We start from the raw sequence: 19431 nt of genomic DNA on the forward strand, positions 1-19431 counted from the left end.
TGTGGCAGTGGAGGTGGTGGCAGTGGGGGCTGTGGCAGTGGAGGTGGTGGCAGTGGGGGCTGTGGCAGTGGAGGTGGTGGCAATGGGAACTGTAGAGGTGGGAGTGGTGGCTGTGGCAGTGGGGGTGGTGACCGTGGGGGCTGTGGCAGTGGGAGCTGTAGAGGTGGTAGTGGTGACTGTAGCAGTGGATGTGGTGGCCGTGGGGGCTGTGGCAGTGGATGCGGTGGCAGTGGAGGCTGTGGCAGTGGAGGTGGTGGCCGTGGGGGCTGTGGCAGTGGATGCGGTGGCAGTGGTGGGGGGCGTGGGCTCCCCGCAGTGGCTGTACCCACAGCACAGCACGCGGATTTTGTAGTTGTAGCACATCTTGAACAGGCCCACCTGCTCGTCGTTCCTGCAGACCAGGCCGAAGCTGACGTCACAGTGCACGCGCTGATTCAGCTCCTCCAGCCTCACGTTGGGGAAGTTTTCGGCCTGGCACTCTATGCCCTGGGGCTGCTCGCACACGGCCCCTCCCGCACGCCTGATCTTGTCGTAGGACTCGACGTCCCCTCCGGCCTTTTCGGACTTGGGGTAGTCCTCGTCAAACCACTCTGTCCACTGGCAGCGGGGCTCACAGGTGGTGGTGGCCAGGACCACAGAGTTGCTGCCCACTTGGGTCACAGTTGAGGCGGACTTGGCGGTTGGGGTCTGTGAGGTGGAGGCCACCGTGGACAGGAGGGAGGTTCCTCTGGTGGGTGTGGTCTGGGTGGAGGTGGGCAGGGGCTGGGAGGATGGCCGCTGGCTGGTGCCCGGGGCCAGGCTGGTGCTGCAGGGCACGTAGTCGCAGCAGAGGACCCTCAGCTCGTAGTTGTGGCAGAGCGGGGGGTTCTGCTCACTGTTGAGGCAGGTCAGCCCCCGGGCCTGGCCACACTCCACCTTCTGACCCAGCTTCTCCAAAGGCATATCCGGGAACTGCTGGGCCCGGCACTCGACATGCGCTGGGGCCGGGCAGAACTGGTAGCCCCTCTGCCTCAGGTTCTCGAATGTCTCGTAGTCGCCCCCTTCCATGCCCGGCTCTGGATGTCCACTGTCGTACCAGTCGGACCAGCGGCAATGCTCCCGCACGCACACGGTGGAGGGCGTGGGGACCGAGCCTATGGGTGGGGTGCCGGGGTCTGCATCAGCCTCCTCTGCGTCCTCGCCAGCCCAGAGGAGAGGTGACTCATGTCCCCTTGCCCCAGCGTTGGCCCCGGGCCATCCTTTGCACCCAGGACACCTGTACCAGGTGCCCACTGGGTTCTCCCTTGGCACCCAGACCATCACCGGGGTCAGGGGCTCTGGTGAGTGAGGCAGGACCAGTGGTGTGTCTGCCAGGCTTACCCGTGGTGGAGGGCGGAGCCGCAGTGCTGGTGAAGGTGAAGGGCATTGTGGGCGTGGTTCCGGGACACTCCTCGGCCTTTCGGACGATGGTTCCATTGTCTCTGCAGATGGCAATCAGGCAGGCGCCCAGCCCATCGGTCGTGTTGTAGATGACGTCTCCGTAGGCATAGGTTCTGCCCTCGTAGGTGCACGTACAGGCTGGAGACGGACAGGTACGGGGCTCATTCAGAGCCCCCAGCCCCCATCCCTCAAACCAACAGGCCCCCGCTTACCCGCGGGGCTGTATGTGCACTGGAGGCCTCTGGAGGTGCAGTCGCTGGGAGGGAGAGAGAGAAGCGCTGAGGGCCAGCAGGGCGCAGGCCTTACTGTGTGCGCCCGGCCCTGCTTCCTGTCCTCCCAGACCCCACCCCCGCTCCGCCACTGGCTCACCAGCTCCGGCAGTTCTCCGCCGTGGGGACCCTGGTGCCGGCATCATAGTAGTTTCCATCCTCGTCGTAGCAGCCCTCACACTGGGCCACGCACTTCATCTGGTCCTCATTGAAGAACGGCTTGCTGGGTGGGCACTTTGGGTAGCAACCTGGGGCGGGCACAGGGCAGGGAGAACACTCCCCTCTCAGGCCAGGCGGTGGGGCTGCCCCGGCTGCCACCCATCTCTGTCCCCCCGTCCCGAGGGTGGGCATGGGGAGGCAGGAGCCCCCTTGCCCCACTGCCTGCACGCTGTGCTGGGGTGACGAGGCATGGCCTCCCGGAACAGCCTGCCCTCACCTTCCAGGCCTGGCAGGTCCATCAGGCAGTGCCCGCGGGGATTCCGGCAGGTCCTCAGGCAGGGGGCCCCGCAGGGCTGGTAGTGCCACTCGCACTCCCCTTGGGGGTTGTAGTAGTCGCAGAACAGGGCTGAGCGAGGGGGAGAGAGGCTGTGGGCGCCCGCCGGGCCCCGTCACCTCACTCCTCCCAGGTCCGAGGGGTCTCAGGGCCTGCCCCCCAAATTCCTGTCCCCCGCTGAGCCATCCCATTTGGGGAACCTGTCTGTCTGGTTTGTACGCACACGAACGTGAGCACATGCGTGTAGTACACACGTGTCACGTGTCCTTGTGTGTGCATGCGTGCCCGTCAGGCCCCAGAGCTGGTGCAGCTGCACCTCATGCCGCCACCATGGACAGAACCCGACTCACGGCAGATGTCCGGGGTCCGCCAGGACACACACACGCCCGCGTCGCGGCAGGCCTGGGCGTAGGCGGCCACGGCCGTGCAGAAACACTCGCAGTCGCCCCCCGAGTTGCAGGCGCACGCGTCGCTCACACAGGCCTCGTAGTACCTGGTGGAGTCGACCTGGGGGGTGGGGTCTGCTCAGTGAGAAGAGCCAGTCCCCGGCCCCTGGGCAGCCGGCAACCCCCCACCTGCCGTCTGCGGCGCGCCCACCTGGGCACCCACCCCTCCTCCCTCGCCTCTGCTCCGCCACTCACTCAGCTGTAGGCCAGCCCTCCCTGTGACCGTGCTGTGACCTGTCCTGGCAAACGGGGTGCTGTCTCCTCAGGGTGAGGGGGTGCCCCCCGCTCCTCCCTCCCGGGTGGCAGAGACCAGGGCCACCATGTCTCGCATCTGCCACCACGGGCGGCACCGTCTGAGGTGGAGACTGCTGTGTCAGGTGCACAAAGGACTTTCTGACCCAGCGGGCAGGGCACCCGGGGTGCGGGCGGGGGCTGCGAGCCCGGCGGGACGCGAGGCCTCACGCAGGCTGGCCAGCGTCAGCCGCGGACCAGTCCCACTACGCCGCCTGCTCGGCACCCGCGAGTCCCGGATCACGAGACCGAGTCGGTGAGTGGGCCCTGCGGTCCTTGTTAAGTAGCAGGAAGGGCTTCAGGGAAGGCTCTCAGGCCGTGGCAATGCTCCGCTTCCGTGGGGCCCGGCTGGGCTGAGGCCCCCTGAGGTTTCTGTCCGTGCTGGGGGCTGGCGGCTCAGGGAATGTGGGGGAGGACCGAGAGGTGACGTTGAGGTCCTCCCTGGGTGGCTCGCAGCCCCGTTTCCAGGGGATGAGGCTGAGTGCCATCAGGGAAAGCAGAGCAGGACTGGGGACATGGGCACCTGCCTGGTGGGAGGTCCACACAGTGTGCCGTGTACAATGGTCAGGGTCAAGGCCGTCTTCGGAGGACAGGCCTGGGCCAGACCCAGGTCCCTCCAGGAGGGAAGGAGGCAGCCCCAGCACCCGCTTGGCCCACCTGAGAATGGCAGGCGCTGAAGGTGGCGCTGTTGATGATGCTGCACTGCTTCTGGGCCCAGGACTTGCGGTACGGGTTGGCGGTGCAGGGGTCCCTGGGGGCCTGGGCGTCCGGGCAGGACGGAGAGAATTTCCAGCTGTTGCCGAACTCCAGCACGTCGCCCACCACGGACTGGCTCCGCGTGGTGAAGTCGTTGAGGGCGTTGTCGTCAAAGTTCCCGCACAGCCCGCAGACCCTCCCCTGCAGATGGACGCAGAGATGGGCACAGGGTGGGGCTGCATGGGGTGGCCTGAGGGAGCAGCACAGAGCCTGGCCTGGGAGGCGTGACTGCAGGCCACCCTATTCCCCCAGGCAGCACCCAGTGAACTTTCAGGAAGGCGGGGTGCACGAGGAGTCCTGCAGTGGGCAGGAAGGCAGGTGGGCAGGTGGATAGGCAGGTGGACAGGCGGATAGGTGGGCAGGTAGACAGGTAGAAAGGTAGGCAAGTGGACAGGCAGGTGGGCAGGTGGACAGGTAAACAGGTGGGCAGGCAGGTGGGCAGGTGGATAGGCAGGTGGGTAGGTAGACAGGTGGGCAGGTGGATAGGCAGGTGGGCAGGTAGACAGGTAAGCAGGTGGACAGGTAGGTAGGTGGACAGGTAGGCAGGTGGGCAGGTAGACAGTGGGGCAGATGGACAGGCAGGCAGGCCGGTGGACAGGTGGGCAGGCGGACAGGTGGGCAGGCAGGTGGGCAGGTAGACAGGTAAGCAGGTGGACAGAAAGGCAGGCAGACAGGCAGGCAGGCACCTGCTCCCCTATAGAACCTTAGCCCAGCGGGCATGGAACAGCTGAGTGCAGAGACCAGGGAGCCACGAGCGCTTTCCAACCAGGACTGACACGCCCACTGGTCGGTTTGGTCTCAACATGCCCCTTTGGGAAGCGGACATTGTGCATGGCCTCTCCAGCCCTCAGCAGTCCGTCAGCTGCCAGACTGCACTGCTGGGCCAGGTCTAGGAGCAAGAGCTCTGTCCCTCCCCAAGGGGGTCCCGCAGCCTGCCACCCCAACCTTGTACTCCTGGTGCAGCCGAATAAACACGCTGGTCTTCCGGTCCCAGGACACGACCACGCCACTGCGGGTCTCGACGGCCAGGTAGATGCCCATGTAACGGATCTTGTAGGGCAGGTCTCCGCCTGGCCCCCTCTGCACCACCTTGTAGGAACCCTCGTGGAGGATCAGCTCATAGTTCTGCAGAGGGGCACGGGGAGGCGGTGGCTGCAGGGAGCTGAGGGGCCAGCTTTGGGGCCGGAGCCCCCTTCCCCCGTGGCCCAGGACAGGGGCTCTGTGGGTACTCAGGGTCCCAATGCATGGGGCTGGCGTTAGGAATGAGCCGGACTCCTGACACTGTCTGCGAACTTGAGGTGAGAGCCTGGGAGCCCGCAGAGGTGTGTGGGAAGTTGGGAGCTGTGGGCAAGCAGAGTGGGGCGGAGGGCACAGGAGCTGCAGGAGGCCAGCCGGCCCCATCTCGGGGCTGCCGCCCATGCTTCCTCACGCCTCTCCCCACCTTTGGGGTGGGTGGGAAGTGGCCCCCAGTCAGCAGCTCTGCTCTCTGCACTGTGAACTCTGACCACCCTCTGCTAGAACTGGTCACCCCAGGTGTGGAGGGCTGAATGAAGGCCCCCCAAAAAGACACGTCGAGTTCTAACCGCCAGAATCCGCAAATGTGCCCTGATTTGGAAAAAGGGTCTTTGCAGATGTGATGAAGTGAAGGATCTGGAGGTGAGACCGTCGTGGATTTAGGGAGGGCCCAGATCCAGGGACGGGGGTTGCTACCAGGTCAGACAGGGGAAAAGGACACAGAGAAGGGGCCGTGTGACGACAGAGCAGAGATCGGGGGGGACACAGTCACAAGCCAGGAGCCCCCAGAATCTGGATGAGGCAGGAAGGACCCTCGCCTGGAGCCTGTGGCGGGAGCCTGGCCTCAGAACCATGAGAGAATTAACTTCTCAGGTTGCAAGTCCCCGGGCTGTGGCTGTTACTGCGGCCGTGAGACCCGAGGCCACAGCTGGAGGTCCAGGGGCCCCGGCTGGGGCTCCAACGGGGCTGCAGAGGGAGGGAGATGGTCCCCAGGTGCCCCTACCTCCAGGAAGATCTTGATGGCCTTGGAGCAGGTGACGCCTGTGGTCCCGCAGGGGACGTTCTCGGTGACGATGCGGAAGCTCCCGTTGCTGGCGTCGTTGCCCGCACAGTAGTCCTGGGAGGGGGAGGAGAGGGACGTGGTCCCTCGCTGGCCGGGGGCGGGCGAGGGGCCGTGTACCTGGGCCAGCATGTGCTGGCCGAGGGAGGGGGGCCGCGTACCTGGGCCAGCGTGTACTCACAGCTCCCCTCAAAGCTGTAGCGCTCGCCATCAAAGGTGATGAAGTGGCCGTCCCCGTAGGCCACGCAGGTGCCCAGGCAGGGCCGGCGGCTGCACTCCCACCTGCGGCCCCTGCAGGTGCTGCAGGGGAGGGGAGGTGATGCCCTGCTCAGGGGGCCGGGCCAGGAGACCACCTCACCAGGCAGCCGCGGCCGAGCCCGTCACGACTGTGACAAGGACGAGGACACAGTGCCTCTTCCATAAAACAGGGGTGCGGTGTGCCCCTCCCCAGGCTGGAGGGGTTAAATGGAGCAGGGAGCTCGGGGCACGCGGGATCTGACACCCCACCCCCGAGTTGGGCTCCTGTCTGCAGGCTCCCCTAACCCTTGGCGCCTGGGGTGCAGGGCCCACGGCCCTGAGGGCAGCTTCAACCGGCCCTGCCGTCTCCTGGGCAGAGGCGGCCAGTCCCTGGGCACCTTCCAGAGGACGAACGGGCCACCCAGGGCCTTCCAGGCCTCAGCTCCTCTCCGACCTCCTGCCAAGGACATCCTGACCGAGGCCCGCTCGGGCCGCTGCCCCCGTGGCCTCCGCCCACACCACCCCCTCCGCGGCCCCTCCACACACCAGGTGTTACAGTCGACCCTGATGGTCTCCCCAGGCTTGTAGGCGGCCTCGTTGTGCAGGCAGGGGCAGTCCTCCTCGGCCACACAGCCCCCGCTCCCATCGGCCAACAGCCCCGCGGGGCAGACGCAGCCCGACACGCAGCGCGTGCTGAACTGTGGACAGGCAGACGCCCATCAGCGGCTCGTCCGGCTCGGCTCGGGGACACCAAGGGGCAGGGGACGCTGCCCCCCACCCCTGGCCCCGGGCAGCACTGCCGTGCCCTCCCAGCTGACTCACACAGTCCACATCCAGCACGTGGCAGCTCCGCACACACTCGGCCCCGGGCGTGTTCGCGGAGGCGTTGCTACAGTCCAGGAACAGCATGGGGGCCACGCACCCTGAGGAGGAGACCACGCTGGGTGGGCCGCCCGGCCCGGCAGCAGCCCCTCCCCTTGGTCGTCGGGGGGTGGTGCGGGGCCCTGACGGGGGGAGGCCCGGGGCGGGGGTGGGTAGAACCTGTGCTCTGCTCCACGGCTCCCAGGCAGCTCAGCTTCCCGCTCACACATGAACTACAAGAGATGAGAACGATGGCCGGTCTGGGCACCCGCCCGCTGCCCCACAGACCTCACCCAGATCTCGGCCGGCTGGGCCCCCGGGCCTTGTCATGAGGGGAGGGAGGCGCCTGCTCCGGGGTACGGTGAGGGCCCCAGATCCCCGCGAACGCACTGAGTGAATGAGCAGAGGTGCCAGGAAGGTACCTGGAGTCGGGCGGGAGGGGGTGGGGGAGGCCAGGACAGGGGTGCACCCAGGTGGGCCCTCCAGGGCACACACCGTGACCCCCACGGGCCTCAGACCCTTGGAACACCTTCCCGGGCCAGAGGAGGGGTCCCTCTCAGAACGGCTATGGGGTGCACGGGGCTGAACTTCCCTCCCCAGGGCGTCCTCTGTGTTTTAAAGTCCCCTGGGGGAGGCACGGAGATCTTTGTGTGTGGAGCAGGCGGGTTGGGGGGCATGACATCGGGGAGGGGGTGAGAGCGGGGAGGGGCCTCACCACACCACGCCGTTGTCGTGCAGGACCTCCCCTGGAGCCAGCACAGAGCCATGCGAGTAGCAGGGGCAGGCCTCGGCAGGCACGCAGCCACCGGTGTCGTCCAGGAAGGTGCCCGAGGGGCAGGTGCAGCCGTCCACGGGCACAAAGGCCACGTCGCAGGTGACATCGGCCTGGCTTAGGGAGCGGCAGGTGGGCTGGCAGCTGTCCACCACATAGGCGTAGCTCTGGGTCTTGGGGCAGCTGCTCATGTACTTGTCTGGGGGCCGGCAGGTTACATACAGGTCAGTAGCCGGGCAGCCCGTCCAGCCCCGCCTGACCACGTCCAAGCTGGGGCTGGAGCAGCCCGAGACTCGGCCTCCCCGCCGGCTGGGGTGGGGAGGCCTAAGGCTCTCGCTGAGGACAGGTGGTGGGGTGCGCCCCAGGGTCTCCGGTCCCCCCGCATCCCCACCCTGTGCCCCATCAAGCCGGCTGGCGGACACTCACTGCACACGCCGTCCCGCCAGCCGACGAGCAGCACGCCCCGGGCGGCGCAGGCCCGCACGTAGGAGGACAGGGCCGCGCACATGCAGTCCTCACTCTTCTCACAGTTGCAGGTATCAAACATGCAGTTCTGGGGGGGCATTGGGACGTCAGGGACCCCAGCCCACCAGGGACCCTTCTCTCTGTGTCCATCCTTCCTGGGACCCCCGTCTGGGCCAGGAGACAGAGGGCAGCGGTGCCTCCCGCGGGGAGCTTGGTGTAAGGCCACAGTGGGGGGGGCGGGTGGGAACATGCTGCTCTGAGGGATGGGAGAGGCCAGGCCAGGCTGAGGACAGGGTCCAAGGGAGGGGTCTCTGCGGGACCAGAACAGGGCTCAGCTTGAGTTCTAGGTCCGTCATTGGCTGAGCTGCATGTGGGGGGAGACTGAAGGCCGGAGATGTCTGGAGGTGAGTTGGCCGGGAGGGTGCTGGCAGGGGGTGCAGCCCCCCAAAGTGGGCCTGGGTCTTCCAGCTGTGGACACACACTCCTGGGGGCTGGAGTCACTGAGCGTTAGGGCTTTGGCTTCCAGAGAAGCGGCCTGTGAGCCAACTGTCGGGTCGAGTTGTGTCCCCCCAAAGGGTGTGTCCACGTCAGGACCCCAGGGCCTGTGAACGTGGCCCTGTTGGAAACGGGGTCTTTGCAGATGTGACAAAGTTAGGATGAGGTCATTAGGGTGGGCCTGGACCCACACACCTGGTGTCCTTATGGGAGAGCTTTGAACCCAGACACACAAGGAGGAGGGCACGAGGCAGAGGCTGGGGTGATGCAGTGTCATGGCCCCCAGAAGCAGGAGAGGCAGGAATGACCCCCGGGGGACCGTCTGCCAGCACCATGATCTTAACCTCCAGGCTCCAGGACCTGGGCAGTGGGTAGATGCCTCCGGCTGTCAGCTCCCCAGTCTGTGGCCCTTTGGTATGGCCGTCCCAGGCACCGAACACACCAGCAGTGGCCATGTCCCTAGAGTGGGATGCCCCTCGGCCACGGAGGTGTGGGCGGTGCTGAGAGAGGGAGCCGGGAGTGGGGCATGTCCTGCCCCCAGCACCCCACCGCACCCAGGGGCTGGCCGGGGGTCTCACCGAGTGGAAGGGCCCAGGGCTGATGACAGAGTGGCAGGACGAGAAGGCCCCAGCAGGGTCGGTCAGCACAGAGCACCAGCGCCGGGCGTAGTTCTCTGGGGAGGGCAGGCACGCGGACCGTCGCGGGCGCAGCTCAGCGGTCACTGGCGTTCCTCCCACACCTCCTCCCCTGCACCTGCCCACCCGCCCAGCCTCCACTCGGCATACGCAGGCCCTGTGGGGGCCGCTCCGCTGGGGGAACCGAACCGGAACTGGGGGCTCGCCAGCTGCGCCGCGTGGGCCCAGCTCACAGGGCAGCGGGCGCCCCCCCGGGGGTGGGCCTGCAGCCTGTCGGTGACCCCGCACCCCGCCCCGCTCACCCCCCAGCCCCGGCCACCCTGGAGCCCGGGTGAGACAGACGGGCAGCTCCCAGGCCCGGCCGCAGGGTAACCCGAGGCCCCCCCACCCCCAGGCTGGGGATACCGTTCTCCACGCTGAGGGAGCAGGGGTCCTCCAAGCTGTTCTTGACGTTGGGGCAGGCGGCCTGGGTCTTCCAGCTGTTGGCGAAGGCGGCGGCCGTGCCCTCCACCACACCGCTGATGGTCCGGAAGTCGTCGGCCTGGTTCTGGTTGAAGTTCCCGCACAGGCCTGGGGGCGGGGGGGTGGGCATCAGCGGGCCGCCCAGCTCGGCCCAGGCTCCCAGGAGCCTGCGGGTCCTACAGGCACCACCACACCGTGGCCCCGCCGGAGAGCCCCATCCCAGGATGTTGGTTCCAAAGCCATCTGCAGATGAGCCCTGGTGGGGGGACAGGCAGCCCCCACATGAAACCCGCTGTGAGGGCAGCGTGTCCTGCTCTCCATCCTCCCGGCCCGCCTTCCGGGGCCGGGGTCCCTGCTGCGCCCGGGGAACCGCTGACTCCCCAGTCCCCGCCTCTGGCCTGACTGCCCACCCCCCGCTCCCCCCCACCGCCCCGCCCCCAGCCCCCCAAGCCCACTGCTGGCCTCACCGCACATCTGGCCCTGGTAGGAGGGGTCCAGCCTGAGGAACACCTGCATGAGGGGCACCAGCTGCACCTGCAGCTGCAGCCCGAGGCCCGTCTGCACCAGGATGAAGAAGGATGACGGCCTGAAGACGGTGACGTTGGCTGCGGGTTGGGGGGGACAGTCAGCGGCCGCCGTGCTGACCAGCCAGGCCTGGGCCGAGGGCTCGGGGGGCTGCCCGGCAGGAGCCCCGGCCGCCCCTCCAGGGCCCGGGAGCTGGGCAGGAGCTCGCATGTGTGCTCGGGCCGTGACCGCTGACGCTGCTGTGAGGCCGGGCACCGAGTATGCGCCACACGGGTCCCCACGGAGTCACAGATGAGGCCCGTGTCAGCCCCACCTTGCAGGTGGGAACCCAGCCCGGGGCCTTTCCGGGACTCCCAAGGCCACAGAGAGCTGGCTCGGTGGCGCCTCCTAGAGGTCCCGCCTGGCCGCCGCAGGGCCCGTTCCCTGGGGGCCGCGTACCCACTGCCGCGGGCAGCTGCGTGTAGATGGAGTTCACGAACACCCCGCCGTTGGCCTGGACCTGGATGGTCTGGGGAGAGGAGGCGGGGCCGCGGTCAGCGCGGGGCGGAGCCCGGCCGGCCCGCCCGCGGAGGGCCGCTGCCACCGCCCCCAGCCGGGCCCTCACCGTGTCGCCTCCGTCCAACCACAGCATCACCGTTCTGAGGCAGTTCTCGTTGTCCGTCAGGCCGCATTTCCGCAGCTCGGCCAGCACGGTGAGGGCGTTGCCTGCACATATCTGACGGCACAGAGCCCACCCGTGTCCTGGGTCGGCCAGCCCCCACCCCGGGCGGGAGGGACTGTGTGTGTGTGGTGCCCTGTGCCCAGGAAGCCCTGCAGGGTCGGGGGCCTCTGGCACCTGGTCACCTCTGAGCAGCTTGTCCAGAGCTGGGAGCCCCTTGGCCCCCATGAGTGTGAGCTTCCTCTCGGAATGGAACCCCAGGGGACTTCACCGCTCGGATGGCCGTCATGGAACCCCTCCTGGGGTGGAGGAGGACGGAGGGTCCCGGGAGGGCCCAGCAGGCGGGGCTCACCTTGGTTAGGACATAGTTGCAGTCCCCGTGCACGTCGTAGAGTTTCTCATCATAGGTGGAGATGTGGGACCCGCCCTGGACGGAGCAGATGCCCGGGCACGGGAGGTCCTGGCACTGCCATAGTCCCCCGGAGCAGGTGCTGGGGGGCGAGCCGTGACAGAGGGGCCATGGTGAGGGGGAGGTGAGCCCCACGCGGGGCAGGGGCGGGGCCGGCCGGGGGACCTACCAGGAGCTGCAGCTGGTGGCGAAGGAGGCCCCCGGGGCGTAGGGGCGGCCGCCGTGCATGCAGGGGCACTGCCGCAGGGGCAGGCAGCCCAAGTGGGTGACGTCGTCCATCACCGTGCCTGGGGAGCAGCGGGGGGTGGGGGGGCACAAGTGGTCAGCGGAGGCTGGGCTCAGGCGTTGGAAACACAGCGACCGGATGGGGGCAAAGGCCCAGATAGGGGGCGGTCCCCAAGGGCCTGGAGGACCTGCCTTGGGGGCAGAAGCAGCCGTCGACGCAGTGGTCCTCGCAGAGCTGGGAGCGCTCAGGGTTGGAGCAGGTGTCCGCGCAGGGTGAGCCGCACTCCTGGTATTGCATGTTCAGGGGGCACGTCTGGGCTGTGGGGAGAAGGACAGGGCTTGGCCCCAGGAAGCCACCCTGCTCCCGCCTTCCATGTGCCACCAAGGGTCCCCAAAGGGGCGCCTCTTGCCCCATCTAGCCATCTTCTGAGTGAGGCGGAAGGGGAGAGGAGCGTGGGGCCCCGAGCCTCCGGGGGCAGACCCCCGCCCCCACCTGGGTTCAGGGGTGAGCCCAGCTCAGTGTGCCCAAGCCAGGTCCTCCCTCTGGGCCCTCGGGGGCCCGCAGGCCTTTCATATTCCCCTCTGATCTCCTGCCCATCCTCTCACCGTGGGCCCCCCGAGGGGCTCCACCTGCCCGGATCCCCAGCCAGGTGCCAGGTGTCCTGCCTGAGGGTCGCCTCCCTCACACTCTCCCCAGGGACCCAGTGTGGGTGCAGGGCCTTGGGCTCCTCCCCAGTGCATGGGGGCACTCACGGCAGAGGTCAGGGCCCCTCCAGCTCTGCGGCTGTCCCCCGGCGTGGGCACACTGGCGAGAGTACTCCGCGAAGGTGGCGCATGGGCAGGTGGGGCAGCGGCACAGGTCCTGGGTGCAGGTGGCCACGTACACCTCGGCATCCACCAGCCTGTGGCACTGAGCAAAGGCTGGGCCCAGCAGGGTGTGGCGACAGATGCCCTCCTGGTGAGACAGAGGCTGGAGGCTCTGTCCTCTGTGCGGTATCAGTGGGGACCCCAGCCCTGCAGCCTTCCCCCAGGCCAGGAAGCCCCCTTCCCCTGAGGTTCCAGCCGGCCAGCCAGCCACCTGCTTGCCCGTCGTCCATCACGCATCCATCTTCTCATCCCTCCCTCCATCTACCCATCTGTCCTTCCATCCCTCTGTCCATCTGTCCATCCACATATCTATCCATCCATCCCTCCAGCCAGCCACCCGTCCTTCTGCTCAACCACTGAGAACTTGCTACTGCTCTGTGCAGAGCTCTGCTTGGTGACCCACGACCCTGGACTCCCTGCGCCCACCCCGGGCTCCGGGACACACCTGCCCACAGTGCGCGTGCCCAGGACGGGTGCAGACCCCATGCTGGAGGCGGCTCAGAGAAGGGGGAGGCGGAGGTGCCCACGGTCAGCCAGCCCCAGCAGGGTCAGTGCCGACCTGTCGCTGACCGTCCCCCTTGTTCAGCCCCCACCCCTGACTAGCTTCAGTTCCCCAGTTAAGCCTCGTGGATTCTGCTGGTTTTGGGGATCCTGCAGCTGCTAGGCCACTTCCAAAGGCGGGGTCCTCCCAGCACATCGGAAGGGCTTTTGCTCTGGGCTTCCTGAGCGCCCCCTCTTGGTGAGACTGTGTTTGGGGGGCACGTATTTGCAGGGGTTGCAGGCAGGCACTCACCTCCTCTGTGCAGTTGTCAGCTGGGGAGGGCAGGGGGTCCTGGCACTGCTCCGTGGGCCCATCCAGTTTCTGCAGGTTCCCAAACTGTAGAGGGGTCAGCCTGGCATCTGCAGAGAGGAGGCACTCCATGCAGGGGCCCGGAGGGGCTCTGGGGGCAGAGCTCCCGCCCATGCTCAGGACCCCCGAAACTTCCCTCTGGGGCATCACTGGAAGCGTTGCCACCCCCCGATTTGCTCCCTGCCCAGCGTCCCGGCGAGGCCCCCGCCCTGCGCCCCAGCCTCCCTGGGACCGTCCAGCCTGGGCTCGGCCACCTGCTGCGCACTCACTGTGGGCATAGAACTCGTTGATGGCCGGGAGCCCATTGAAATCCCCGCACAGGCCGCAGGTCTGGTTGGCATACCTGGGGTCCAGCTCCAGCTGGGGGCGGGGGAGGGGCAGCTCTAGCTTCTGCGGGCCCGCAGGGCCCCCAGCCCCCATCCAGCCAGCTCCCGCAGGGCTGCCCCTGGGTGGGGAGGGGGTCGGGGCGGGCAGCCTCACCAGGGCGCTGTCCTCTCCGTTCCACGTGAAGGTTAGCATCAGCCGGATGTTGACCTTGACGTAGGCACTGCTCTCCTCCACCAGGAGGCCGGCGCGGCTGTAGGGCAGCTCCTCCCTGGGCCGGAAAGTTCGGTGCTCCCACGGGTCCAGCGCCCTCCCCGCCAGCTCTGAGCCCAGCCCACCCTGGAGCCTGGCCCCTCCACACCCGGGCAGGCTCACCGCCTCCCGTTGACCAGGATGGACCCGTTGGAGACCTCCAGTACCAGCCCCTGCGTCTTGAGGGTGATGTGGGTGACCGTGGGCCTGGAGCCCACCAGGCCGCGGCGGAGCTGGAGGTTGAAGTCCTCGTAGGCGGCACCGCAGTGCGCGGAGAAGACGTAGTTGCACAGCCCGGGGAAGCGGAAGACGTCGCCGTCGAAGGTCTTGTAGTGGAAGTCGCCCCACGTGCTGCACACCCGCCCGCCATGCGCCGTGTTCAGGGCTGTGGGGAGTGCGCGGTGGGGGAGGGCAGCCTTCCCTGGGACCAGGCCCCCGGTTTCGGGGTGGGGAGCCGCCGCCCCCTTCCTCACTCCCCTCTGCTCCGGATTCTCCCATTCCTCCGACACCAGCACCCGGGTCAGCCCCCAGCAGAACCATCTACAGGGATGGCTCCCAGCCACGCCCAAGGCCCGGCTCCAGCCAAGCTCCAGCTTCCCGGCTGCCCACACTGTCCCGGCTTTATCCCCAGGTCTGTGACCACCCCCTGAGGCTGGCAAACACCCCTGCCCCTGTGGGCAATGGGCGGCGACCACTTACAGCTCATGGTGGGGAAGCCAGTGATGGGCGGGATGAAGGTCACACGCCGGGCTGCAGAGTGAGCCGGGTCACACCCGAACATGGCCGGGCAGGGACCAGCCAGGACACCCCTTCCCCGGACTGCCGTCCTCCTCACTGGCTACCCCGGGGCAGCAGGGAGCCTCAGGCCAACCCTGGCCCAGCCAAGGGAGCCCAGGACTAACGCTGTCCCCTCCAGGACCCTATCCATCTGCCCAGGACACGCTCCTGCCCAGGTCTGTGTGCTTCCCCGATTGTGTGTGTGTGTGAGCATGCGAGTGTGTCCACGCCTGCGAGTGAGTGAGTGGGCATTCATGTAAGCACAGACGTGTGGGTGTGAACATGTGTGTGCACACGTGTGTGAGTGCATGTGAGCGTCTGAGCCCGTCCGCTCGGTGCCTTTGTTTTCTTAGACCCCCTCCGCTGTCCCGTCCTGTGGGCAGATGGGATCCAGGAGGGTCTCTGTGGCACGTCGCTAATGTGGCAAAGGGTCCACCCCCCACCCCTGCCCAGATCCCCTGCCAGCTCCGTGTGGGGCCCTTTCTACCACTGTCCACCCTCTCACCGTTCATGGTAGCCTCCTGACTCGCCCAGCTCTGCTCCGCGCTGCCCTGGGTCTCTGTGGGAAAAGGGAACCGGAGTCCCTGAGAAGCCTGACATCAGCCACCTGTCCCTTGGTCTCCAAGGGCTGCAGGATGGTGGCCACGTGAACAGCACCCGATGCCGGGATGGGAGCTTCGGCAGGGAGCTGACCCGCCCTCCCCGTCTGCACCGCATCTCGCTGTGGCTCAGGGTAGAATGGAATCAGGAAAAGCTGTTGGCCTCACTGACCCCAGGCCACCCCAGGTCACCTGTGTGTCCCCCGCCACCAGGCACAGGTGCCCCCACAATCTTGATGGACAGGACTGTGCCCCCCTCCAGGCCCCTCTGTCTCAGGCTCAGGCTGGGGCACCCCGCTCTCGGGCTAGCGCCTCCGAATTCCTTCATCACGTCTGTGGGGGTCTCCATGCTCGGCCGAAGCCGGCGCCTCTTCGGGAGTGGGAGGGGCAGCCCCAGGGGTCCCCATGTCCCCGGTGGCGCTGGGGCTCGGCTCCACAGCTACCATGCCAGCCTCCACTCCCTGTGCGACTTTCCCGTCTGGGACACCGACATGGGAACCACAGGGACTGGCCTGGGATTTCTCTCTCCTCCTAAGGGCCCTAGTTGACTGCGTTTCCCAGAAGCATGGCTGCTCCCCCATCCGCCCCTGACCCCCGACCTGCGGGCCCTCCCACGTGTGTCCGCTGTGGTACCCACCCCATGGTCGGGAAATCAGGGGGCTTCACACGGACAGGCTCACGTGTCACACCCTCCTTGGGCCAGGTGACGGCCCAGTGAGCCTGGGTCCAGCGCTTGGCCAGAGAAGTGCCTGCTGTTGACCACCCCATCACGCTGTAGTCCGGTGCACATCGTCCTGATGGGAAGCCCCCCCACGCAGGGCCCAACCTCACCCACCCCTAAGGGGGCTTCAGCCCAGGGGACACCCATCTGAGGCAGGAGATAGATGGGCTCCAGGCTAGATATTTACATCCAGCCTCCCGTCTGCACTTGGAGATGGAAATAACAGGAACAGGGTAAAAAGCTGGACTTTGCTTCTGGTGGATGCTTTAAGGTAACAGTCGTGGCAGGAGCAGAGAGGGGCTAACCTTTGTTTGAGGAAAAGATCAAGAGATCACGTATTTCCCATCCCTGGGGCAAGGGAGACACTGCACATGCGCAGAAAGGCTCCTTGGGGGTCAAAAAGGAGGGGCCGCCACCCCCTAATAGGTGATGCCAAGGCCTCCCATAGGCCTCTGGGCTGGGATCCATCTTGGCTAAAGGTTGCGCACGCATGTTGGGGAGGGTCCTAGGGCGGTTAAGGGTGTGGAAAGGGAAACCGGATAATTGGTCAGAGGTAAACAGAGACCCGGAAGAACTGCCCTGTATGAATGACTTCACCGCCTCTTTCCTGGGGTCCTCCTCCTTGGGGGGGCGCCCACACCCTTTCTCTCTGGGGGAGGTGAGTGGTTAGGATTAGGGTATCTCTGCCTTGCTTCTGTCTTAACTAAACAAACTGTTTCTCTGTGAGCTCTCCCACAGGTTGTGCTGTGTCTCTAGTAATAAACTTTGTACCTGTTTTTACAGTTTTCGCCTCCCTGAGAAATGCATTTTCCAGTGGGGTCAAGGGCCAGGGGAACCTTGCTTCTGGCCCTGAGCCCCTGGGGGACTAGCAGCTGGGATTCCTGGTTTTCATCCAGGCTGCCCAGGCCCACTTCCTGAGCAGGGAACTAGGTCTTGCTTCAAGCCACGGCTCACTGCTCCGTCTCCCAGCCCATGCCCGCCACGGCGCGCGTCTCCTTCTGACAGGAGCACAGACCCATCCCAGGGATTTGCCCCCAGCCAGAGGGAGGGGAGTGGGCTGACGGCAGACCTGCTGCCCCGGAGCTGAGGCAGGCTGGCCGGCCACCCAAACCGTGCGGGACCCCCACCGGGAGCTCCCATGGGAATGCCCCCCCCACCCCGTACCCAGCCCAGTTCGCCCTCCCAGAAAGGCGGCTTGGGGCAGGGGCTCTGGGAGACAACCCCCTCCCCTTCAGCACCTCCCTTTCACAGATGGAGAGAGCCTCGGGCTGGTGCCCACCTGCCCAGACCCCCCAGCTTGGGCTGAGGTGCTGTAGAGGGGCTGCCGGAGCAGTCCATGGGGCCCGGGGACGGAGGGGTGGCCCCCGGTGGCCAGGGCTCCAGGCCAGCCCAGCTGGGTGTCACCGGCCGCCCCAGGCAGCATCTTTTGTGTTGACAGTAAGCGTTAGGGCTCACGGTGCTTCCCCGGCTTGGAGTGCCACAGGGCCAGACAGGCGGCAGTCAGGTGAGGACGAGAAAGGCCGCAGGGCAGTTATAGCTCCAGGAGCAGAGCCGGCGCTGGGATGGGGCTGCCGTGATGGCCGTGACCCCAGGCCAGCCCAGAGGGCGGAGTGTGGGAGATGCAACCCTGCTGCTCTCCCTGCCGTCAGGCAGCTGTGCCGTCCCCTGCCCGCTCTGCTCTGGGGGCCTCACGGGAACCAGAGAGAACCCCCAGCCCAGTCTCCTCACCCAGAGCCCCCTCAACCCCATCCCGGAGGCTGAGACCCTCAGTTTCCCCAGGGGGACCTAACTTCTCCCAACGCAGGCTGGGCGCTCCAGGGGGGCCAGGAGTCTGGCGCGTGCAGGGCCCCACGGAGGACACGCTGTGCAGTGTCGGCAGGAGACACACAGGCGAGTGGCCTGCGGGGGCCGACAAGATGGAGTGAGGGGCTTAGGCCTTACCTGCTTTCTGCACCAAGGGCAGGACCACCAGGGCCCAGGCCAGGGCCCGGCACCCTCTCTGGGCACCCATCCTGAGGGCCGGCAGGGCGGTGGGCTGGCGGCGAGGAGGGAGTGGGGCACGACGCTCGCTCCCCTGGGGGCCCTGGGGCTTATGTAGCGGGAAGCCTTGGCCCCGTGCCCAGCTCCTGGGCCACGCAGGGTGCTGTCCTCTCCCCACGGCAGCCACGTGTGTTTGCTCTTGGGGAGGGGCCGTGGCACAAAGAGCCTAGAGGAGGAAGGATCTGCGCTCTGGGCCCCAGAGGTGCAGGACCCCTCCCCTACGCCCCAGCCCGCCGCTTCTGAGATCAGGAGAGAAAGCGTGGACGGAGCCGGAGGCTGGTGCTAGCAAAGCCCCCACAAAGCAGGGCCGCCTCGGCCTGCCTGGGTCCCGCCTTGCTGCAGCCCCGCGCCCGCGATAGGATGGGCCCGGGGAGGGTGCGGTGTGTGGGCAGCAGGCGGGCTCGGACCCCAGGGCAGCACCTCCCGGGAGCCTGGCTGAGGCGGTCAGGGGGGATTGGAGGGGAAGAGGCAGCCGTGGGGGAGCTGCCCAGAGGTGCTCACCACCCCATCCCCGAGGGGTGAGCAGGGGCTGCAAGGCCATCACTCTGCCTGGCGGGGGCGGCGGGGGTCCTGCTCGCTGCGGGGTGTGCATACCATGTATGGAGGGGGATACCAGTCTGCAGGCTCCCGGGGGTCCCAGAGCTCCCAGCTGTGCCAGCAGGACCCTGCCAGGCCTCTGGGCTCCTCTCTGTCACCAAGTTCAAACTCAAGGGGAAACGGAGGCCCTGAGGATGGACACCCTGGCACGCACGCCGGGACTGGCCAAGGCAGGGCCAGGGGCTCCCAGCCTGGGTCCTGTTTGACCCTCGTCTCATGCCCAAGGCCGGCTGGTTAACCCCAGGGAAGGGGCACAGAGGAATCCCAGACCCACCTGGGGTCCCCGGCCAACGGCAGGCTGAGCAGGGACCCATGTACAAAGTGATGTGGCCCCACGGCCCCCCGCAGGGCTGACGAGGGGCACTGGGGGACCAGGGATCTCTAAACCCCAGTACCTGCCCCAAGCGGGAGCCACGAACGCCTGCCCCGACTGGTATGGCAGGTTTTGGGGGGGCCCTGGTCAGTGCAGCCCCCCAGCCACACTCCTCCCCCGCCCCCCCCCCCGTCCATTCCCTCCTTTGGCTCTGGCTCTCAGCCACTGGGCGTCCTCACCCCAAACCTGCTGTGTCTGAGCACAGGACGGCTGGGGGGCGGGGTGCACAGGCCCCCACCCCCACCCCCGCCCTGCCCTCCACCTTTGTCTTTCGGATAAGTCCGTTGAAGTGGAATTTCTGGGGAAAAGGGAAACCCCATCTTAAAGCTCTACACGTCTTTTACCGACGTCATCCCCCCAGCTTGGCCAATGGCCCCACAGGTCCTGCGTCTCCTTTTGGTTCCTGGTGTCTTTGGGCCGTTTCCGGCACCGGCAGCAGCATGGGGGCTCCTGCAGACCTAGGCCCTGGGTCTCAGCTCAGGCTCAGACCCCACTCACTGCCCGCTTCTGGGACCCCAGGGCAGGCGCTCAGGCTGCCC

At 67.0% G+C, this 19431-nt stretch overlaps 1 protein-coding gene across 1 annotated transcript in view; it reads right to left on the reverse strand.

The window, feature by feature from the left end:
* Nucleotides 1–19431, reverse strand: part of MUC5B (mucin 5B, oligomeric mucus/gel-forming) — a gene marked incomplete at its 5' end in the record, with an annotated part of 51503 nt that overhangs the window by 14841 nt on the left and 17231 nt on the right. Inside the window, 33 exons of the mRNA XM_082660145.1 lie at nt 326–1133; nt 1360–1557; nt 1632–1675; nt 1789–1936; nt 2125–2253; nt 2532–2688; nt 3576–3815; nt 4620–4799; nt 5692–5805; nt 5910–6048; nt 6532–6683; nt 6808–6908; nt 7027–7079; nt 7562–7817; nt 8045–8171; nt 9157–9251; nt 9619–9783; nt 10143–10280; nt 10639–10708; nt 10805–10915; nt 11211–11349; nt 11437–11554; nt 11685–11810; nt 12246–12447; nt 13153–13259; nt 13479–13569; nt 13690–13804; nt 13909–14170; nt 14485–14535; nt 15068–15121; nt 15493–15639; nt 17611–17781; nt 17824–17894. Coding sequence (XP_082516271.1) covers nt 326–1133; nt 1360–1557; nt 1632–1675; nt 1789–1936; nt 2125–2253; nt 2532–2688; nt 3576–3815; nt 4620–4799; nt 5692–5805; nt 5910–6048; nt 6532–6683; nt 6808–6908; nt 7027–7079; nt 7562–7817; nt 8045–8171; nt 9157–9251; nt 9619–9783; nt 10143–10280; nt 10639–10708; nt 10805–10915; nt 11211–11349; nt 11437–11554; nt 11685–11810; nt 12246–12447; nt 13153–13259; nt 13479–13569; nt 13690–13804; nt 13909–14170; nt 14485–14535; nt 15068–15121; nt 15493–15639; nt 17611–17781; nt 17824–17894 — 5079 coding nt within the window. The remainder of the gene's footprint in view (nt 1–325; nt 1134–1359; nt 1558–1631; nt 1676–1788; nt 1937–2124; nt 2254–2531; nt 2689–3575; nt 3816–4619; nt 4800–5691; nt 5806–5909; nt 6049–6531; nt 6684–6807; nt 6909–7026; nt 7080–7561; nt 7818–8044; nt 8172–9156; nt 9252–9618; nt 9784–10142; nt 10281–10638; nt 10709–10804; nt 10916–11210; nt 11350–11436; nt 11555–11684; nt 11811–12245; nt 12448–13152; nt 13260–13478; nt 13570–13689; nt 13805–13908; nt 14171–14484; nt 14536–15067; nt 15122–15492; nt 15640–17610; nt 17782–17823; nt 17895–19431) is intronic.

The sequence above is a fragment of the Grampus griseus genome (genome assembly GCF_964374135.1).
Source record: "Grampus griseus genome assembly, chromosome: 8".
Taxonomy (NCBI): Eukaryota; Metazoa; Chordata; class Mammalia; order Artiodactyla; family Delphinidae; genus Grampus; species Grampus griseus.